We start from the raw sequence: 20,122 nt of genomic DNA, 5'->3' as shown, positions 1-20,122 counted from the left end.
ACATAATATTAGTCTAATGTACTGTCTTATCGTTGTCCTGGCTCTGCTCCAAGAACATCCTCTGAGTGCTGCCTCTCTGATTGGAATTCAATTAGAAGTGGACAGCTCTTTCCTCGACACACGTTGCACACCCCGCTCTTCCTCGCACACACACACACACACACACACACACACACACACACACACACACCTAGTCTAGTCTTTCTCTATAATCAAAACCAAAAAATCTCTTAAGATATCCGGAAAGGTCTTATATTGTGACCGTACTTTGCTGGAGGGTGAAGAAGGTCTATCAGCAGCAGTAACACTTATTAGCTTAGTGATTCATTAATGGTAAATTAGCTGTGAACTACACATGCAATATGCATCATGTAGAGTCAGTTTTCCAGCCAGAGATTGACATTGTAATTTAGTCCAAGACTAGACTTAAGCTGTGTTTCCAGAGCTGATCTCTATAAACAGAAGTCTTTCTTGTCAGGTTACCTTTTGTGTATATTGTGTAATATACTTTTTAACACAACTCCTTTGTTTTTTACAGGCACTTTTGTGCAAGAACACAGAGCAGACATTTGTTGCACTTTACATAATGCTGTATATAACGCTGAAACAATACAAAAGGAATCATGCAGCTGGGCTATTGGTACTATCTGACCTGTACTTAAGTCCATTTCTTTTCTAATGAGCGTAATTTCCGCTGCGATCCCGGTTGAATGATGATTTTGGGTGCTATCGAATGACCCCCAAGCTGATCAGAGCCATGTGTCCCCCACACAGTTGAGCTGAGACTACAGAGCACAGCACACAGATCCTGCCTTAATCTCATTATCCAGAGATGTTGACTTACTCTAAATGGGAAATATCTCCCCCCACTGTAACTCTATACCCTACCCGTGGCCACAGGAGACAGACAGAGAAAGAGAGAGAATAAGAAGGAAAGAGGAAGGGAGTGAATAAGATGTCAGAGAGGAATGCATAACATGGAAGGACAGATAAAGTAATTTGGACTAGCAGGAAAATTAAGAGGAAATGAAAGGTGAGTAAAAGCTAGGAGTGAGTAGGTGTGTGTGTTTGTGTGTGTGTGTGTCACGGTAAGGTTTGAACAATGAGCCCTGCTTGATGAGGCTAAATTGATTTTTCAGTGGTTTAAGGATCTCAGGCCTGAATACTGCATAAGCTGCTTCCATCTTCCCCATGGGCTCACTATTACTCTGTGATATTGCTTTGTGTGTGTGTGTGTGTGTGTGTGTGTGTGTGTGACAGAGAGCCTGCATGAATGTTTTGTATTTGAGGAATCTGAGTCTGGAGAGGAAATGCTGTACAGAGCACCCCATTCTACTCCAAGCATGACATCACACACATAACACTCCTCTGTGGCTCAGGTTTGTATTAGTGTGTATGTGTGCACGTGTGTGTTCAGAGCCACACATGAGACAAGAGCACCTCACAGGAAGATCTGCACACTCATACATATTTGCACATAGTTTTCGCAGTCATCCATCACAGACACAGTGTGTGTTTGTGTGTGTGAATGTGTATGTGTGTGTGTCTATTGGCACATCTGTATGTGAACACTTCAGGGTGCGAGCCTGTCTTTTCCCCACTATTTCTTCTTAGTTGTTTGGAAAAATGAAAGCACTTGAGTCTCTAGGGAGAGGGAAGCCCAAACACACTCTTATCAGTGGGAGGAAAAAGGCTGTGTGCGTGCCAACTGATACAATTTCAGCTCTTCTCCCTTTTAAACCTCTTCTGCTCTGCTCTGTTCGCTGCAGTTAGTCTTTAATTAGGGATATACATATATGTATATGTACTGAGGGTCTTGTGGGATTTGATCTGAGGGATTTGTGAAATTTGGCATTTAAATGTCAACTTTAAACACAGCATTTGTGTGAAGCCTATGGTATACTTCTACTTTGATTTTTATAGTTGCACTTATTCTTACACTTATTAAGTTAATCCTCTACTTTCTATTTCCAAGCAATTCTGCACTCAAGCTGTGTTGATTTGTGGATTTAAAAGCACAGACTCTTACGCCTAGTATTCTATGAAGTTCCTCCCAAAGCAAAGGCCTTGTTGGAATTCTAGCCTCGTTAGTAATGTGAGTGACGCCACACAGCCTAAGTGTGATTTGTTATCGAGGGGTAATTATCTATTGTTTACATTGTTACTAGGGACAATAAATTTGTCACTAAGAATCAGACCAGGAGGTGGGCTTTTTTATGTGGTCAACAATGCTATGTGTTCATGCACCATTCCTCCACTGGGTCCAAGAGCTGGCACACGCTGCGCTGGGTGACATCATTCTTGGCTGGCTGTAAATGTACTCCTTTTTTACTTAGAGTGGGGGAGACAAAAAACGAACCTATCTTAAAGAAACTTTCACTGAGGGTTACTGAATTCAAGATGATGTATAGGATTTATATGAAAACTGCAGTTCTGGGATTATTTAAACACAGTAAGGTTCGAATGAAACCTGTGTACTATGTGGAAATAGTTTATGTTTTTAGTTCATTTACACATGATGCCAGTGAATTCTGTTGTATGTTATAGTTCCTATGGAGTTATCCATGTCAGGGTGTAATGTAACGGATTCGTCTATATGTTCCTGGGTTTTTTGAGTGCCAGTGCCTTATTGTTGTATAAGTGAACACGGAGCTCTCTTGCTGCGTTTAACTCCTCAGCAGCACCTGTGGCTGGAGGCCAGGCTGTGTGTGAGGCAGTATGTGCCAAGTGAGGGCTGGAATCTAGGTTTTGGGAGCAACATCTGTATGAATGGTGGCATTGTCAGGGAATGATGTCATTAGAAAGTGACGATGAGCTCAGACACAGCTGATATGATCAACTGAACACATACATTTAACTGTATATAAAGAGAAAACTCTAATGGAGATAAATACTACATATACTATAATATATATATACTATAGGATATACACCTCCCCTATGACATGCAGAGTAATTTGTGCTGTATGTTGTTTCGGAATGAAAATCTGTAAGAATCCCTCACAGGATTTACAGCACTTTCAGCAATCATAGCTCTTTTTCATTATGACAAGACAAAAGAGTGCTCCTACCTTGGGTTCCTGGTTTTGCAGCTGGCTATACGTTTATTTATTGAGTAGACGGCGGATTGAGATACTACCATGTGTTTGTCTTAGTGTAGCAGTTTGTTGTTTTAGCTGCAACAACACTGTTTTAACGACATAGGCGTCCACGCTTCACAGCCTGTCAGTGTAGTAAACCATCTTAGAACCTACCTCGGTTAAGAACGCTCAGACTCAGATGCAACGCATATATGTGCTTTATATATATATATATATATATATATATATATATATATATATATATATATATATATATATATATATACTCTATACTCTCTCTCTCTCTCTCTCTCTCTCTCTCTATATATATATATATATATATATATATATATATATATATATATATATATATATATATATTTTTTTTTTTTTTTTACTGTCTTACGGTTGGTGCTCTTGGGATTGATTAGTGAACACCAAATATATGTTAGGTGGCTTCCAGTCTGGGGAATCCCATGCTCTTTGCTCGCTTCTAATTGTTTTACCTAATTACCAAACCATTTATGACCTGGTTCCAAGGCTACATTGCTCACACAGAGTGAAGTCTAGCTCACTGCCTGTTCAAATCAGTACCGAATCTTACCTCCGCAGTCACAGGCGATCTACAACATTGCACTTTCACTCAGTCTTTGATGTTAGGCATTTTTCACTGACCTGTCATAGCAAAGCTGGCAGATTAAGGTACAATCAGCTTTGTTTTTACAGTAACGCGATCCACATGATAGTCAACTGAGAGTTTTTTAAGCCGTAACTTGTAAGTGATATGGATGAACTGTGAAGCCTTGAACTTCTCCAGTTTCATGAACTGCACTATCTACAGTGTAAAGTGATGGATGTTTGTGTCCATAGTAAGAACAGCCCTGATTACAGCTGCTTAGCCCTAGTTCGACCAGGAGGTCTGTGTGTTTATGCTTTTGTTAACTGAGCCTGATTAGGTCTCTCCTGCATTACCCAGCCTGCCACCCTGAGGCACAAGCAGTTTGAGAGAGAAAATGATTTTGTACAGCTTCCACTGAGAACATTATCCATTCTACTAATATTGAATAAGGGCACTTATACTAAAAGCATGCACAGTCTTACAAGTGAAAGCAAACATTCAATGTGGTACAGAGTCGAGTTGGATAAGTAAAGTGGATTTTCAATCTGTTTTCCAGTTTGCATTTTGACATTAATTAGTGTCTACATGGGCAGCTGGTATAAATTGCCTAACAGGCCAAAGCCCCTGTGTCTTTCCAAAGATACAAAGACATCAGTATACAGGTTAATTGTTGGCATCTGACATCCCATTCATATCTGACTATTTTCTATTAACAAATGTCTTAAGGATAACTCTGGGCCACCAATGATGCTGACAAAAAACTCATCCTGTCTTAAGAACAAGCAATCCTGAGGGGTTGAATTCTTTCTAGTACAGAGTGTAGATTCATGCCACCAATCAGGGACAGTCATGTCAGTTGATTATTCTGGATTATTAGATTAGATCTCCATTTGAGCTGATATTTTTCAGCCCATGACACTGACACTGACATATCCGTAACATCTTCAGCTGTTGCTTTAATGCTCAGGAGCAAGGTAGATTATTCTTGTGTAAACTATCATTCCTGTTCCATCAACACCCATAATGTTTTATTTGAGAAAGTAAACAGTCAATCGGTGTACTTACTATGCAAAAAGACAGATGATAGAACCATTCAGTGTTTTTTTGGTTTGAATGAAAGGCTTCATGTTTCTGCTTGTTTGGTATTAGGAGGAAGAACAGCATGAACCCAGTAGAGCATATCACAGAGACAGAGAAAAAATATCATCAATGACATGGAGTGATATAGTGACATTAGCTTCCTGTCGAATATCAGACCTTCCAGTTTAGTATTCAGTAATCTGTGGTATATTGTTAGTGCACTGTTCATTTTCCGGTACATCCGTATAAGTGACCATGTAGGATCTCAACTACAATAAACTACTAATAAAACTACAGTGTCATGAAGGAAATGATCCTAGGTCAGCATGCTCAACCTGAGCCATTTAATTAATCCAGCCTCTGGCCTGGGCTGGGACTAGAGCTGATGCATTGAAAGAAAACAAATCAAATTGGTTTTCTACAATTTCACATGGCACACATGTCAGTAAGGCTGTAGCAATACCAGATTGTGTGCCTCTCCCTCCATAAAAGCCTTCCCATAAGAAATCAGTTAAGTAGGTTCCAGCTCACAGCTGCTGGCAGAGCTTGGCTAAGTGGGGTGGTGTTTAGTGGGGGAGGTCTCATAAAATGAGCTAATGGGTGTGTGGTGGACAGTTTGGACATGCGCACTTGGGTTCATCACAGCTGGGATTGAGAGGGAGGGAAAGAGACTCCCCTTGTGTCTGGCATGGAGGTTTGGGGGTGATGAGGAACCAGATGGGTGTCTAATACCCAAGAGCCCAAAGAGAACAGGAAATGGTGCCAGGAAAATCAGGGCTCGGATTTATGCAATAAGCAGTAATGCGTACATAAAGCCTGCTCTGCTCTCCAAAAGGCTGGAATGGTTATATGGCTGTGTTTCAAGCATTAAGACTGTTGACTCTGTACGGTTCAGTGCTTATTACCCTTCTTCTAACAGCAAAAGGAGCTCAGTTTGAACATGACATGAGCATATATTAGTTTTTTCATATATATATATATATATATATATATATATATATATATATATATATATATATATATATAGCAAGATAATTGAAGAAAAGAGGAAAGATATGGGTGATGCACAGAAAGTAACAGGTGCTCACAGATAGCAGCACGAACAGTGACGGCAGATATCCGCCAACTACACAGAGAGAGAGAGAGAGAGAGAGAGAGAGAGAGAGACCTGCTCTACTTCTACCTAGAGGTTCACTTTTTCCTCTGCCCTCACTTTATTCCTAAAGCAGTGGGTGGGGTACTATCTCTCTATTTACACTTTTGTAATGATATGAAGTCATCCCTCCATCCCATGGAACCTGAATCTGTTAGTATGCATCCAAAAGCACTCAATGCAACATCACTCAAGATCTAGTGTCACAATCAAAGTGACAATAAATACCATTAAAGTCCCATTTTGTACCTGTGAGAGAGAGAACCTTGAAAAAAACGAGGCGTCGGAGATGAATGATGACATAGTGGATTTTAAACAACAGTTTTTGTAAACAAACAGGCTTTGTAAGAAAATCAAGATTCTTAAGATGCTACATTAGCAGCTGGATCCATTATAGCAGTGACATTATATATAAATGTAGAAAAGAAATCACATCTTGTGCTTTTTGCTGAATGTTCTTCTTAATACATTTTTGGAGTTTTCTGTTAGATTTAGATTCAAGCTTGCATCTGTTGATTTAATGGAATATTTACTGATTTAAACTTTGTGTGTGCGTGTGTGTGTGTGTGTGTGTGTGTGTGCGTGTGCAAATTTGTTGTCATGACTTCTGCTGATCACAACAGACCGAACTGTTAAAATTTTGGCACACTTTATTCACTGCAAAGGAATTTGTAAATAATATACAGCCTCTGCTAATACTATACAGTTAGTTGGCACACACTCGACAGACTTACTGCTGTGTCATTGCCAAACTACGCTAAAGGTTAACAGTTGAAATACAGTATAGATCAATGTTTATTTCATAAATTGTCAGATTTAAAATAAAAAAAACAGTACTGTTTAACTCGGAGGTTTTTTGTTTGTTTGTTTTTTCGTGAGATAACAAAGAAGTGTATGTATTGTTATATTGTTTTGTTTGAAATGGATTGTTTGCAACCGTTTCTCGACTCCCATGATGACCATTAGTCAGCTTTCTGAGATTGGATAACTGAGAAATGACGTGTAAAGGATTGTTTTGCTCTAAATGTAAGAATGAGCGTCATGAAAGTAAGGGTCAAAGTAGTGAATGTGTCAGGGGAAACAAAAAGTACTCATATGCACATCACGTCTGTGAGTGTAGTAGTAGTAGTAAAGTAAAAGTTAAGTTGAAAAGCCTTTTATATTCCCAAAGCATATTTAAGTACAGTAACTGTGCATTGTCTAAATCCCTGTGAGACTATAAGATGTAATCTACACCACAATTTGAGGTGAGGGAGACAGGGATAAGAAGAAAGAAGAAGTGGCAATTCACCTGTGTCCCCACAGGCCTCCACCTGTAGCAGGATAATGAGTGTTTAGCCGAGGCTCTGCCATGACAGGGAGAGGCTGGACTGTCATTAGAGGCTCATGCAGCTGCTGCTTCAGGTCTGTGTGATCAGCACAGTCAGCCTGTACTCTTCTAATGTCTGTTTACACCTCATCATCACGCCTGATGAGGCTTCAGCACACACTCCAGCTATGCTGAGCTAGGCATTTGGCTAACGTCATAGAGGGTTTGTATAGACGTAATGTGCACCGGATATATTAGTCGTTGTCCAGGGAAGTTCAGTATTACCAGGGATACTTGGAAAAGAAACTTCTTCTGCATCTTTTGGCCTGAGGTTGTTCTTCGGTGAGAACGTTTACTTTTTTCTGGGAGCAATGGATGTAGTAGATTTCTTAAAGACATGTAAGCGATTTCTCGTGTTGTTTGTTTGTCAACCGACAACCAGGATGACAGATTTTAGCTGTTTGACTGAGAACTATTACATTTGGAGTTGGGACTGTTTTCATTCTTTGGATGAAAACGTGAGATTTAAGGATAAATGTGCAAGTGATTCAAAAGTAAGTGCATGTATTTTCTGTGACATTTCTGTGACATTTCTGACTTTATTATGCTACATGCACTTGCACACTACGTGGCTCTGTCTTTTGTGGCATACACACTTGTACATCCTGAAGAGCGATGCTCTTGGGGGCCTGCATGGAGCTAGAGTGAATGGTGATTGCATTAGCATACTGATAGCACCCACTTTCCCTTTTTTGTCCCAGAAGTGATGGATAGATAGCTCTTCTGTAGAGAAAAAAATAACAGCCACTACTCCCCCACTCTTCCTCCAACTCTTCCTACCTTCTATTCCTTCCTCCGCTGGCTTGCAGCCAAAATGAGAGTAAGTGACTCTTCTGCTGATGCAAGCCTGATGCTTGTCAACCCTGCGGGGCCCCAGTCAGTGGCATTCCAACGCGTGGGAATGGCAAGAACCCTACAGGGTGGCTGGGGAAGATAGAGATAGGTGCACAGCTGCTTTGCTTCGATTGCTATTAGCCTACCACTGATTGATGGGTGGTCCACTCAGTCAGATGTGTTTTAGTGCCCTTTGACCCCAATATGTCTGGCGGGTGGGTGGATGAATGATGGTGTCTTAGTGTTGCTGGTTCTGATATATTCTTCTTGTAGCCATCAGGGGTGGATATAGTGGGCTGCATCTAAACATGCATTAAAGAATATGATGAATTATTTGGCCTGGCTGGTGACATTGAATGTCTTTGTCACCTGGATTTTATTACTAAGGAAAGTGTGTATGCATGCATTTAAAATATCCTACTGGTCATTTATGTACATTCTGTTTTTAGTGGAGTTTTATACATGTGCTAAAATGAATATTTTCGAGAAATGATTTTCTTCTTATTTAAAACAAGTGTTTAAAATAAATATCAGCTTTGCTTCACCCTCTACTAAGAAAATGACCTTACAGAAACTGCAAACATGAGTTCTGTTTATCAAAGCTCAAAACCTTCGACTCGCCAAGAACAAACATCTCCAGGATATTTGGCTCAGATGTATACAAATCCATGAAACTAGGGATATGACAAACAAAGGGAAGTTAATTCAATCACGTCCATCAAAATCTCATAGTTGTCTCTTTGGTGACCAAATAAACCGGAATACACAAATGTGAGGCTGAATGCATGTCAGAACAACAGAAATAGAATTAAGGTTGAACCATAGTAAAGACCTGTGCTTATCTGTACTGTCTGCTTGAGAATGTTATGCTAGATCTGCTAATGGACTCATTAGTTTAGTTCATCATTTAGAGTGTAGAGAGTAACCTTCCATCCTTAGTTGGTACTGTACATGGAGAGAATGAGCTTGAGGAGCAGTTAAGGTATACAGGAGTAGTTGGTGGACTGTGGTTTTCTGTGTTTAGTCAGTGGACAGTTTAATTTGTGCAATGTTTGGCAGGCGTGATTTGCAAAAGTGTTCTCATAAAAGCAGTTGTAGGTTCCTTAAAGTTTTTTTTTTTATTATTGTAATGTGACTTAGTGTTACTGGTGAAAACCAAGGTTGGATACAGTGTTGGTGAATTTTTCATTAAGATTTGTCCAGAAACTGCTGTAAAACATGGGTTTGTGCAGTTGGCAAAGGTAGGTGTGGAACCAGTGATGTGGCTGTCCGTAACAAAATGCAGAGTAATGGAAATAGCTCAGAGGGACTGGGTGGCTCTCTTTGGCCAGTACAGGAATAGTCGAATTCAGTAAAAATGATCAAATTGATCTGGGTTTATTTTGGTAAATAGCAACCATGATTTGTTTAAAAAGCCCTAAAGTGAGTATAAACTTGGATTCATTGCTGTTGATTCATATTGTCACTAGCGAGGAAATGCTTTTTAACTGTAAAGGCTTGTAAGAGCTGTGCCGTGGGGCTTTACAGGTAAAACTGTAGGGAGTGAGGAAGGTTGTGGTAGGGGGTGAGAAAAACAGAGGGGATGGGAAGAGGAGAGGTTGGATGAATTATGTCGTGTGCTGATGTTGGCCAGCTGGCCATGCTTCTTGGCAAAGCGGAGTGAATGCTCTAGCCACTGGCTCTGACTGACGGCATCTGGAGTGACAACAGGTTTCTGTACTTCTATTATTATTTTATTAATAGCGTACTCTACAGTTTTTTTTTTTCTAAATATAAAAGCTGAATATTTCTAATGTTCCTATTTCTCTTAGATTCCTCTGTTGCTTTTATTTTTCATCTGTCCTTTAAGTCTCTATTTTTCATCTGTCCTTTAAGTTTCCTTTTAAAATGACTCCACCTGTGCGGCTCAAATGGAAATACTGTATGTGTTGTAGACTCAACACACTCTAAAAATATGCTTACTTTCCAGCGCTAGTCTAAAATGCTAAACGAATGCGTCCAGACATAAATGCTTTTATTTTTTTAAAACCTTGCCTTCTTTTGCTGTCAGGCAGATCACACTAGTGGCCACATTTTGGCAGCTTATAGCTGGGTTTGTGGGTTTGTTAATAGTCTGGGTGGTTAAAGAGCTGCCCAGAAAAACAGCTCAGGGAGAGAGAGCACAGGCAGGTAAACACACACTAAACACAGGCACTTTGACTGAGTGTTTCAAGGCCAAAAAGTTTTCCGAGTAGGACTTTGCAAATCATTGAAGTCTACCACACTGCTGAAGCAGAAAAGGAGACAGAAGACGTTATATACTGTATAAGCTACATGGGCCTGTTATTGGTGGAGAGCATAGGAGGACATGAAAGATGAGAGTGATGATAGATAGTGGTAGAGTGTGTTTCTGCACATCTGATAAGCAGTGTGTTTATTGTTATGTGTATTTATTCACAGCATTTGGCAGATGCCCTTTTATCTCATTTTACAACTGAGCAGTTGAGGGTTAAGAGCCTTGCACAGGGGCAGCTTGGTGATACTGGGATTCAAACTACTGAACTTCTGATCAGTAGCCCATGTCTTAAACAGTGAGCTAGCACTTCCCCTGATTATGAAGTCTAGAATGTGTGTATGAGTGTAAAAGACTCAAATAAAGACTTACAGCCATATTTGCTTGTGTGTTTTATGCATATCTAAAAGCAAAGGCAAGTTCTATTTACTCACTGTTACGAATTCTGTTGTTTTAGTCATACTCATTAAATGTTTACGTGTTACATTCAGGCACAGCCTTTCAATGTTCTGAACAAAGGTACTTTTCATTACGATAAACCTTTCTTCATTGTTTCTGTGTAAACAGAACAGTGCACACTAGATATAACCAAATTAATTTATTTTCTAGTTTGCAAACTACTTAAATGCCTGTTTACTTTTTCTCTTGTTTCTTCTAAAAAGAGACTGAAAGCTGTTCTGGCTCATCATCCAGGGCCTATCTCCAATGGCAACATGAATACAATGGGTCACATGATGGATATGATGTCATCACGGCAAGAGCAGAGCGGCCATCACCATATGCATTCTCACCCTCATCAACACATGCAAGCCCCGCCCCATGGTTACCCACATCACACCCACCACCATGGCCACACCCCGACAGGCCACCACCACCCGCAGAGCCACGGGCACCATAACTCTCACCCAGGCCACCTACACCCTGGTCACGGGCATCAGACGTCTCCACACGCACCAATGCACTCCTCTGCCCCTCAGGTACTTCAACATACTCTATATCAATGGCAGAAGCCTTAGATAGTGTTTTATTAACATTAGGTCAAACACATGGATTTTTGGGGATTTATTGAGTGTTCCTAAGAGTCTAGGTTGTAGTGCACAGAAGTGCAGAAGTGAATTTGCAGACCTCTATATAGTGTGGCTTATTTATTGTGGTCAAATACATTTAAACCTGTGATCTGAGCCAACATGATCTATATCAAACTGAACTAATTTAGCTGTTTACTGCTTAGCAATAAATAGTCCTATATGGGATGGACTAGTTTCATGTGTGGAGATGTTGTAATGCAAATGCAGTTTCCGTTTTTTTCTCTGTGGTCTTAGACCTGTCCAAATCTGTCATGTCAGTCATTTTTACAGACTGTGTGTGTGTAGAAAGATTACACAGTCTTTATTTACTACGAAAGAATCTGTAGAAATAATCTCAGGTAAAATATTTCCTCTACTGTACCGTTGGTAGAGATTCCATCATATACTGTGGGAAAAGATGTTTCATGCTTCTTGTTTAGTATAGAGACAGAATAAAAACTCTGTACTGAAAACTGCACTGAAACTGACTTATCAGAGGAGCAGTGCTTCCTAATTCTTGGCACAGATATAGTATACAGGTGAGACCAAAAGTTTACATGCAAATAGGCAAATAAAGACACTGAAACTAAACTTTGCATAACTGCACACTTTGCATGTTACCTTGTGTTTCTTGTGTTAAGTCAATTAGGGTATAATTTAGGGTAATAATTTATATGTTTTTTATTATTCTCATCATCATCATCATCATCATCATTTTATATATATTTATATAGTTATATAGTTTATATAGTTATCTGGAAATTGCTCCTAAAGAGGATTCAGACCAATTGAGGTCTATAGCTTTTTTGAACTTAATTGAATTGATTTGGCCAGCCTCCAAATATCGTATATATGAATGAGTTGGAGTGCAACTAAGATGACGGTAATGTGACAGTTTAATATTTAATGTGCAGAAAATAAAAAGTTTATTTCAGATTTGCAAAGACAAGGTTTCTTTTTGTTGCGGTATTTACCATTAGGACTTGTTACAATTAGGTAACATTAACAGACGAATAGTTGTGTGTATGCTATTTTTTTCCCATAATGTGAACTCATAGTGTGCTCTGACATATCACAGTTTGTAGTATGATCAGGAATTTGTGAGAAAACATCAGATTTGTGTAGTCAGCCAAAAAAGATACAGCTTAAAATTTTATGGTGGGATTACCAATGTATTACAAGACACTTATAAAAGGAAGTATAATGAGATGAGAAATGAAAGAATTTCAGGTTTGTGACTTCAATGCCCATCTCTTTATGGAATTTTCCAGCTCAGTCTGTCTTTTTGTGTTTCGGAAATTCTGCCTCCAGCGTATTATTAAGCCAAACAAGACGGCCTGTATCCACACCATTCATCAAAGCTGCTGCATTTTCCAACACCCTAATGCAACCTGCAGCGATCTGATGGCTGCAAGTTCCAGCCACTGCCAAGTCCATGTCAAAGAGCTTTTTTGTGGGCATGCTTAGCTGCTAGCAGACCTGTTTCACTAGACATCTAAAAGTATTAGTCTGAATGGACCTGGGCGGTGGAAAACTGGACTGTAGCACTACTTTATGAGGGCGGGGTAGCCTGTAAATCAGTGCTCTTCTCACACAGCCACAGCCATCATAAGGATAATCGGGCAAACACACAGAACATATGTTATTTTAAAGGAACCTCCCAAACTGCTGGGGAGATTTTAGACAGGTGATTGGCTGCTTGCCTAGGAGTCTGTTAGAAGGACGTGCAGTAGTGATGACGGATGGCTGACATTATGCTATTTGTTCCAGACAGAGGGTCTTAGATTTTGCTTTTCTTTTTTTTTTTTCAGTTATCCCCGGCCGCGCAGCAAATGCAACCAACACAGACACTGCAGTCTGGACAACCCAGTGGGGGTCGGCGCAGACGAGTGGTGGACGAGGACCCCGATGAGCGTCGGCGCAAGTTTCTAGAGCGGAACCGGGCGGCCGCTACACGCTGCAGACAAAAGAGGAAAGTTTGGGTGATGTCCCTGGAGAAGAAAGCTGAGGAGCTCACCCAGACCAACATGCAATTACAGGTATGGGCTGTGTCCCAGTTCTCCTACATGCACCCAGTCTGAGGGAAAACATTTCAGACCTGATTCTGCTAAATGTTTTCCACCTCATAGGTCCTCATATTTCACAACATATTAGGTCGGGTCCAGTGGCCTATAAACGTGGCTAGAATGACAGCTGATGCTACTGTAGCCAGGGAGCAGATGGAATTTAAATAGGCCTATGTGTGAAAGAGGAAAGCTCACAGGCTGAGAAGATGAAACTAAAAGAGGTCCAGTTGCTGCTGAGAGTGTGTTTGTGGAGCAGTAAAACAGAAAACCTCACAACATAAGTTGGGATGTTTGCACCATAGCTACATCCAAACTACATCCAAATTTTCTGATGAATTTTGTAGATACAAAATGGTCTTACCTTCTATCCAGAAATCTTCGTCAGTTTTTAAAAACACAGTGATTCACACTGCAATCACCTGCATTAATTTCACCTGTGAGTAATGTTAACACTGTAAGCCTTCGCATCATAACTGATTTACATTTTCCTCCCTGCTCACTTGGTTCTCGCACCTCTATTCTGATTCTTATTAGCCAACAGACAATAAAAGACATGTTTAAGTAGTTTGTTCTCTTTCATCACTCTGGCATTCTCCAAATAAGTACATTGCCAAGTTTGTTTTGGCTTCCAAGCTCCTCATTAAATGCTCAGGATATTCAAATTCTTTATTTAATAAGACCAGCTACAGCCATATGCTCCTTTGTAATGAGACTCGAACCTGCAGATAAGCACGTGTCTGCCGTAAAGTCTGTGAACCGCACACTCAAGTTCATTTTTAAAATTGTTGATGATTATCATGGTTAAGCATTACAAAGTAATGACGATTCTCAAGAAAAGAATAAAGAATAACTTTATTTTGCTTGGATATTTAAGCAATGTGTTATTTTTTTCAATGTAGACAAATCTGATGGACACTGAAGGACCCATACAGGCCACATTTTAACAGTTGATCAATATATAAATATGTAATATTTATAATATGGCTAAACAATATATATTTATAATAGTATTTCTAAATGTTGCAACAAACCCATTCCAACGTACCACAAGACTGTTTATCACTCCTGGAAGATAAAATGTTTGAAATGGTTTTTAATATTGTTTGTTCTTTGGGCAGAATGAGGTGAGCATGTTGAAGAATGAGGTGACTCAGCTCAAGCAGCTCCTACTGACACACAAAGACTGTCCCATCACCACCATGCAAAAGGAGTCACAGGGTTACCTCAGTGAGTGTTACACCCACACACACACACACACACACACACACAGTCTCATACTGAAAACAAATTTCAAGCTAAAATGATTCCTGTATGTTATTCTTGGACATCAGATCCGTTGTGCTCGATTTACAATCATAGTCTTATACACACCAATAATTTACATGTACTACATTTTAAGGGTTAATTTAAGGGTTAAAGACACAAAATGTAACACATTTTGTGTCTGTTTTGTGCTCTAAATAGTCATATTTGTATTTTGATTTAAACTAAAGTTGGCATAGCCCAAACTGGAAGGATTCTTTTAATAGTTGAATATGACTTCCCTAAAACTGTGACCTCAGAAACACTGGAAAACCCCAGTGGTAGAAATGTCAGCATTGTCAGCATGGGGTATAAATGTGAAATCTGGCTCAAAATGTTCCTCAATATCTGCTACGTGCCTTCGAGTTTTTCGTCTCTTGCAGTTTTGCAATATTTAAAAAACAAAAAAAAGATTAATATCTTGACCTGAATGATTGGCCATTGCATAGATTGTATAGATTGGCCATTGACTAACATTCGCTTTAATTATTGTGGTCTTTTTTTTGTTCGCTGATCTTCCCACAAGCTTCTTTACTGATCCGTTCACATGAAAAACCTCCTGCTTGATTTTCTTTGTCCTACATGATCCCAATCCTGATGCACACTTTGATTATCAACCAGTGGCCAAGATTTTTTAAAATAAATATGTATCACAACTTTGATCTTCTGTATCTATGTTTGTTTACAATATATTACCTGTTCATTCCAAATAATATATGTATATTTTGTTACATGCTTATCTAAGGTAAAGTTCCACGTTAATACTGTCTTCTAGATTTACGCAATTTTAGGCAAGTCACACACACACACACACACACACACACACGCACGCACACACACACACACACACAAATGTAACCTACTCCTTTGCTTCACAGGTCCAGAGAGCAGTCCAGCAGGAAGTCCGACCCCTGTGTCCCAGCAGCAGGTCATCCAGCACAACACCATCACCACATCCAACACGGTCTCCAATCACTGCACAGACATCAACCCCATCCATTAGAGCCCCTTTATGTCTTAGACACTCGAACAGCTGCACCGTGAGCTCCATGAACAAAGGCACACTTCTGAGCCTCTGTGGCAACTCTTTCTTCCATAAGTATTTGGTACATGTATGGTTTCATCTCATGGTTTCTTTGGTGGGTTTTTTTAGTTGTTTTGTTTTGTTATTTTTTAATTTGAAAATAGTTTCAAAAGGAGGCCTATCAAAATGAATCCAGTGCTGAAATTTTTAGAATGACCTGTTCACACAAATTTAAGGTTCAAAATTATTGTGATTTTACATTTGAGGAGATGTTGAGACTGTTTCTGCGTGTATTACTGATTAACTCTCTGTCCCTCAAATACTACTGCCTTCCCATATATGCAAGTCAAACTGTAGCATCGGTGTGTCCTTTCTCATCCTCTGATCTATAATGCCAAAAAAAAAAAATCTGTTCATTTTGTATCTGTTTGTATTTCAAAATGATTTATGAAAAGTATTTGTCCTGTCCCACTTCCAGTCTCCTGCAAGGCGACGAACTAAGAACACCTAATTGATAATTCATTATGTATTGATGACAATAACGATAAACGTTAAACGGAAGCAATATACATCAGTCTGACGAATTCTCAACATTTCTTTCATTTTACTGTCAATTTACCAGATTGAATTCATATCACAAAACCACAGTAGTATATTACCGCTTGGCTGGTGCACTACTGTGCTGCTTTTATAGCTGCAGCCAGTAATTTTAAAATCAATTTCTATCACGTAGTGTTTAAGTTGAGTTTTTGCCTTGTTGAAAATTCGTCAGAATTCTGGTGAGGCCCACTGTTTGTGTGTATGTGTGCATGAATCTCAGTGGCTGCTCTAGCCATATGCTGAATCTCAGCACGGTGACATTCTCGATACATCTCTACTTTATAAAACCTCTGGCAAAGTTACAAAGGCCTTCTGTAAAGTAAGAAAATAATGTAATCACCAGTAATCAACGTTTGTTTAAACCTGCATGGCCATTGTTTTGTTGGATGAATATGAGGTTGAAACCTAGCCTTTTGGGGTTTTTTTTTTTAGCATGGCCAGAAGAGTCTGTCTCTTGGTTGCTCCTTAAGTCTATGATTATGCAGTATGTAATATGATCATTCAGTCTAACAGACTCAACAGATGTTGATTAGATTGTCTGGATTGAGAGACATATAAGTAAGAAAGCTTTATAAGCAGCTCTTCCTATCATGGACCAAGCAAAGACTCAATAGAGGTCTACAGAATTTCCTATAGCAGATACTGTACGTAGGGGTCTGCAGGAGATCAAATCTGCTGCTGCACTGGAGATCTTCATATTGATAGCAGCTTCTTCTTACTATAAGGACATTCCAATGTGAAATCTATTTTTTGCCCTTTGTATCTTTGTTTGGTTGTTTGTTAAAAAAAAAAAAAAAAAAATCTCTTTACCTCAGGACTGCATAATCCCAGACACGAAGCTGCCCACTAAGTTTCTGAGCAGGCCTTGAAGCCCTGATGAGGTTGTATCAATTAGCTGTCTCCCTTTAACTATGACTTATTACGTAGCGCTTTTTTTTTTTGTCTGCCTCGAAGAGAATGTAGCATTTTACTATTTCTAAACAGGTACCAATCTAAACTATGCTTTTCAACTCTCACATTGTGCCTGAAATATTTTGTGACTTACTCACATGAAAAGAATGTCAGTCATTATTAATATCAAACATTTTGTGTGTGTGCGCGCGTGTGTGTGTGTGTTGAAGATTTTATGCTCTTTTGTAAATGTTCAGACTAATTGCTTGCTTGCATGGAGCTGTTCCTGGCGATTCACTTTGGTGAACATTTGGGTATTCCTCTGGACCTCGGAAGCCTGTGATGAGAGCACCTTGACCTTCTTTGACTTTTCCCAGGCATCCATGGTCAAGCCCAAATAAATAGTTAAGTTTGCGCCAAAATGTCCCCCTGAACAGGAGAAACAGTCCTTTTTCCTGCAGCTGAACTCTCAAGTATTCCACAGCTTGTCGAGGACAAATTTTATCCTTCTTAATTGGAACATATTGATTTCCTTTGCCTTCCCATGCAGCACTATGTCCGGAGCGGGAGCGTGCTAAAACACCTCCACCTTTAGAGGAGGATCCATGTAGCTGTCTATGCACTTTGACCTCTGCGAGTACAGCAGAGTTTGAAATAGCCATATTGAAGACTCAGTGATTCTTCTGTTCCCACACCAGCGAGATGCAGCCCCTGTCATCCCACGGAGACAGAGGTATCGCAGCCTTTTGTATCTCCCAAAAACAAGGAGTCCCTTATTGGGCCACTCTACTGGAATCCAAGGATATGTATATGTTCACTTTCAGACTTTGTGTCTAATTTCTCTTATAGCTTTAAAAGATTATAGATATCTCTTTAAGATGTCTTTTATCTACAAAACTTTGTAGATAACCTTTGTAGGTTTTTCACACTGTGAAGGTGGCTGGGGTAGTAATGTGAAACAAAACAATAATGTTTTCTATTGAGTCTAAGACCTCATGCGTTGCGTTTGCATTCGGTCAGTTGCAGCAGTTATCCAAATGAACAATGTAACTGAAGCCAGCACTTGCTACATGTAGCATTGTAAAGAGGCTTTTTATTTTCATTTTTTTTCCCCACGATTTGATTTGTGGTTTGTTACAGCTAAACACGAACCTGATCACAGTACATGTGTCATCTCAGTGTGCATTTCAGTACTTCACTCTAGTTCCTACATTGCAATATAGTGAACTGGCAAGAAGGTTGGCCACCATAGCTGTCTTATTTCAGACTAAAAATAGACATGATATTTGTACTGAACTCTCAAGATTTGCATTTATGTTCCCCAGGCATGAAAGATAACATTAACGCATTAAATGGGTCTCTATGGAGGACCATATGGTTGTCGTTGGATACAATTATCATCCAGTAACATGTCTCAGGCCACGCTGGAGTAGCAAAGTTAAACAACCATCAGACGTCCTGCAGTATTTCATCTCTTCAGCCTTTTCATTTCAAATGACAGCAGATCAGGTTAACGTCCACTACGGGCGACATCACCTCTGCTCACCACAAAGGCCGAAAACGAAACAGATTCAACTGGAATGATTTGTAAAAGGAACTATATTAGAGAGTAATCTCGACTTGTTGATTTGGACAACGTTCCTTTTTACAATGGGTCGAAATGGGTTTGTATTTTGTACATGGTTTCTAAGAAAATGAATTTAAAAAAATGTGTGTTCGAGTCTGCTTGTGTGTGTGAGTGTGTGATTTTTTTTTTTTTGGCGCAATGGTGGACATTAAAAAAAGTATAAATGTATCATTTGAAGCATAAAAATATAAATATTGTATAGATTCTCATTAATCTTGCTCATAATGCAACCACCTTTCTTCTCGAAAGGAGTCAATGTTTGGTACATGTTGTAAATAATGTTTGCATAGCACTTCAAGTGTTTGTTCATGTTTGTTAAAATGTCTGTTTATTTCTGCGCATAAACCTTTCCTCGTTTATTCCATGTCCTGGATTCAAACATGCCTGCATAACTTTGTACATTTTCTATATGAATGTGTTTGTTCATTTGTTTGTCTATGCATATGTACAGATGTGAGATCACAGCAGCTATATTACAGTATGGAAATAAAGCACTTGTTCAGTAACAAAGCGTGCCGAGCTTTATTAAAGCAGGGATACAATTCCATGTATTTGTCATGTCACAAAACCAAACACAGCGATGGGTAATGTCTCAATATGAAAGTAGACACTCAGGATTGAAGAATTTGTAGTGTTTCATAAGTATTTCAGTTTATACTTAACCTACTAGTGGAAATATTTTAATAGAAAACTAAAAAAAAAAAAAAGGTTAGTTTTCTTTGACACAAATGTTGAGTAATTGTGATATCTGCTCTCTTAGATGTCCCAAATGCTTCTTCTTAAGCATCTCCAATTTGAAGGCGTTATCTTTACTCACTAAAATTCTGTCTAAGGTTATCCCAACAGATCCCAACATCTCACGCTGATTTCATAGCAGTAATTTATTAGTCTATAATGATAAAATTCTGTAAATGTCCAATAAGTCGATTCTGAACACCAGTGTACTTGGTTAAAAAAAAAAAAGAAACAGACCTCTCCAACATAGAAGTGGAATAAATCATAAAAATTGTTCATCATAACTTACACAATACCTTTAAGAACGATAGCAGATGAGCCTTTTCTTCCTAATACAATTCTCAAACTGATTTAGATAGTTACTGACATCTAATAATATACTTCATAAAATCTATATAATTAG

General features: G+C 39.2%; 1 protein-coding gene across 2 annotated transcripts in view; it reads left to right on the top strand.

Annotated features, from left to right (window-relative positions):
- creb5b (cAMP responsive element binding protein 5b) overlaps positions 1-19,494 on the top strand; it is a 65,173-nt gene extending 45,679 nt beyond the window's left edge. For both annotated transcript variants that reach the window (XM_060870498.1, XM_060870500.1), the window contains exons 8-11: positions 11,070-11,384; positions 13,286-13,513; positions 14,659-14,767; positions 15,721-19,494. In XM_060870498.1, coding sequence (XP_060726481.1) covers positions 11,070-11,384; positions 13,286-13,513; positions 14,659-14,767; positions 15,721-15,845 — 777 coding nt within the window. In that variant the 3' untranslated portion in view covers positions 15,846-19,494. The remainder of the gene's footprint in view (positions 1-11,069; positions 11,385-13,285; positions 13,514-14,658; positions 14,768-15,720) is intronic.
- Positions 19,495-20,122: the final 628 nt, after the last annotated feature.

This window comes from Tachysurus vachellii, chromosome 5 (genome assembly GCF_030014155.1).
Source record: "Tachysurus vachellii isolate PV-2020 chromosome 5, HZAU_Pvac_v1, whole genome shotgun sequence".
In the NCBI taxonomy this organism is placed as follows: domain Eukaryota; kingdom Metazoa; phylum Chordata; class Actinopteri; order Siluriformes; family Bagridae; genus Tachysurus; species Tachysurus vachellii.
Note: the sequence above shows the minus strand (reverse complement) of the source record. Positions and strands in the feature narration are given on the sequence as shown.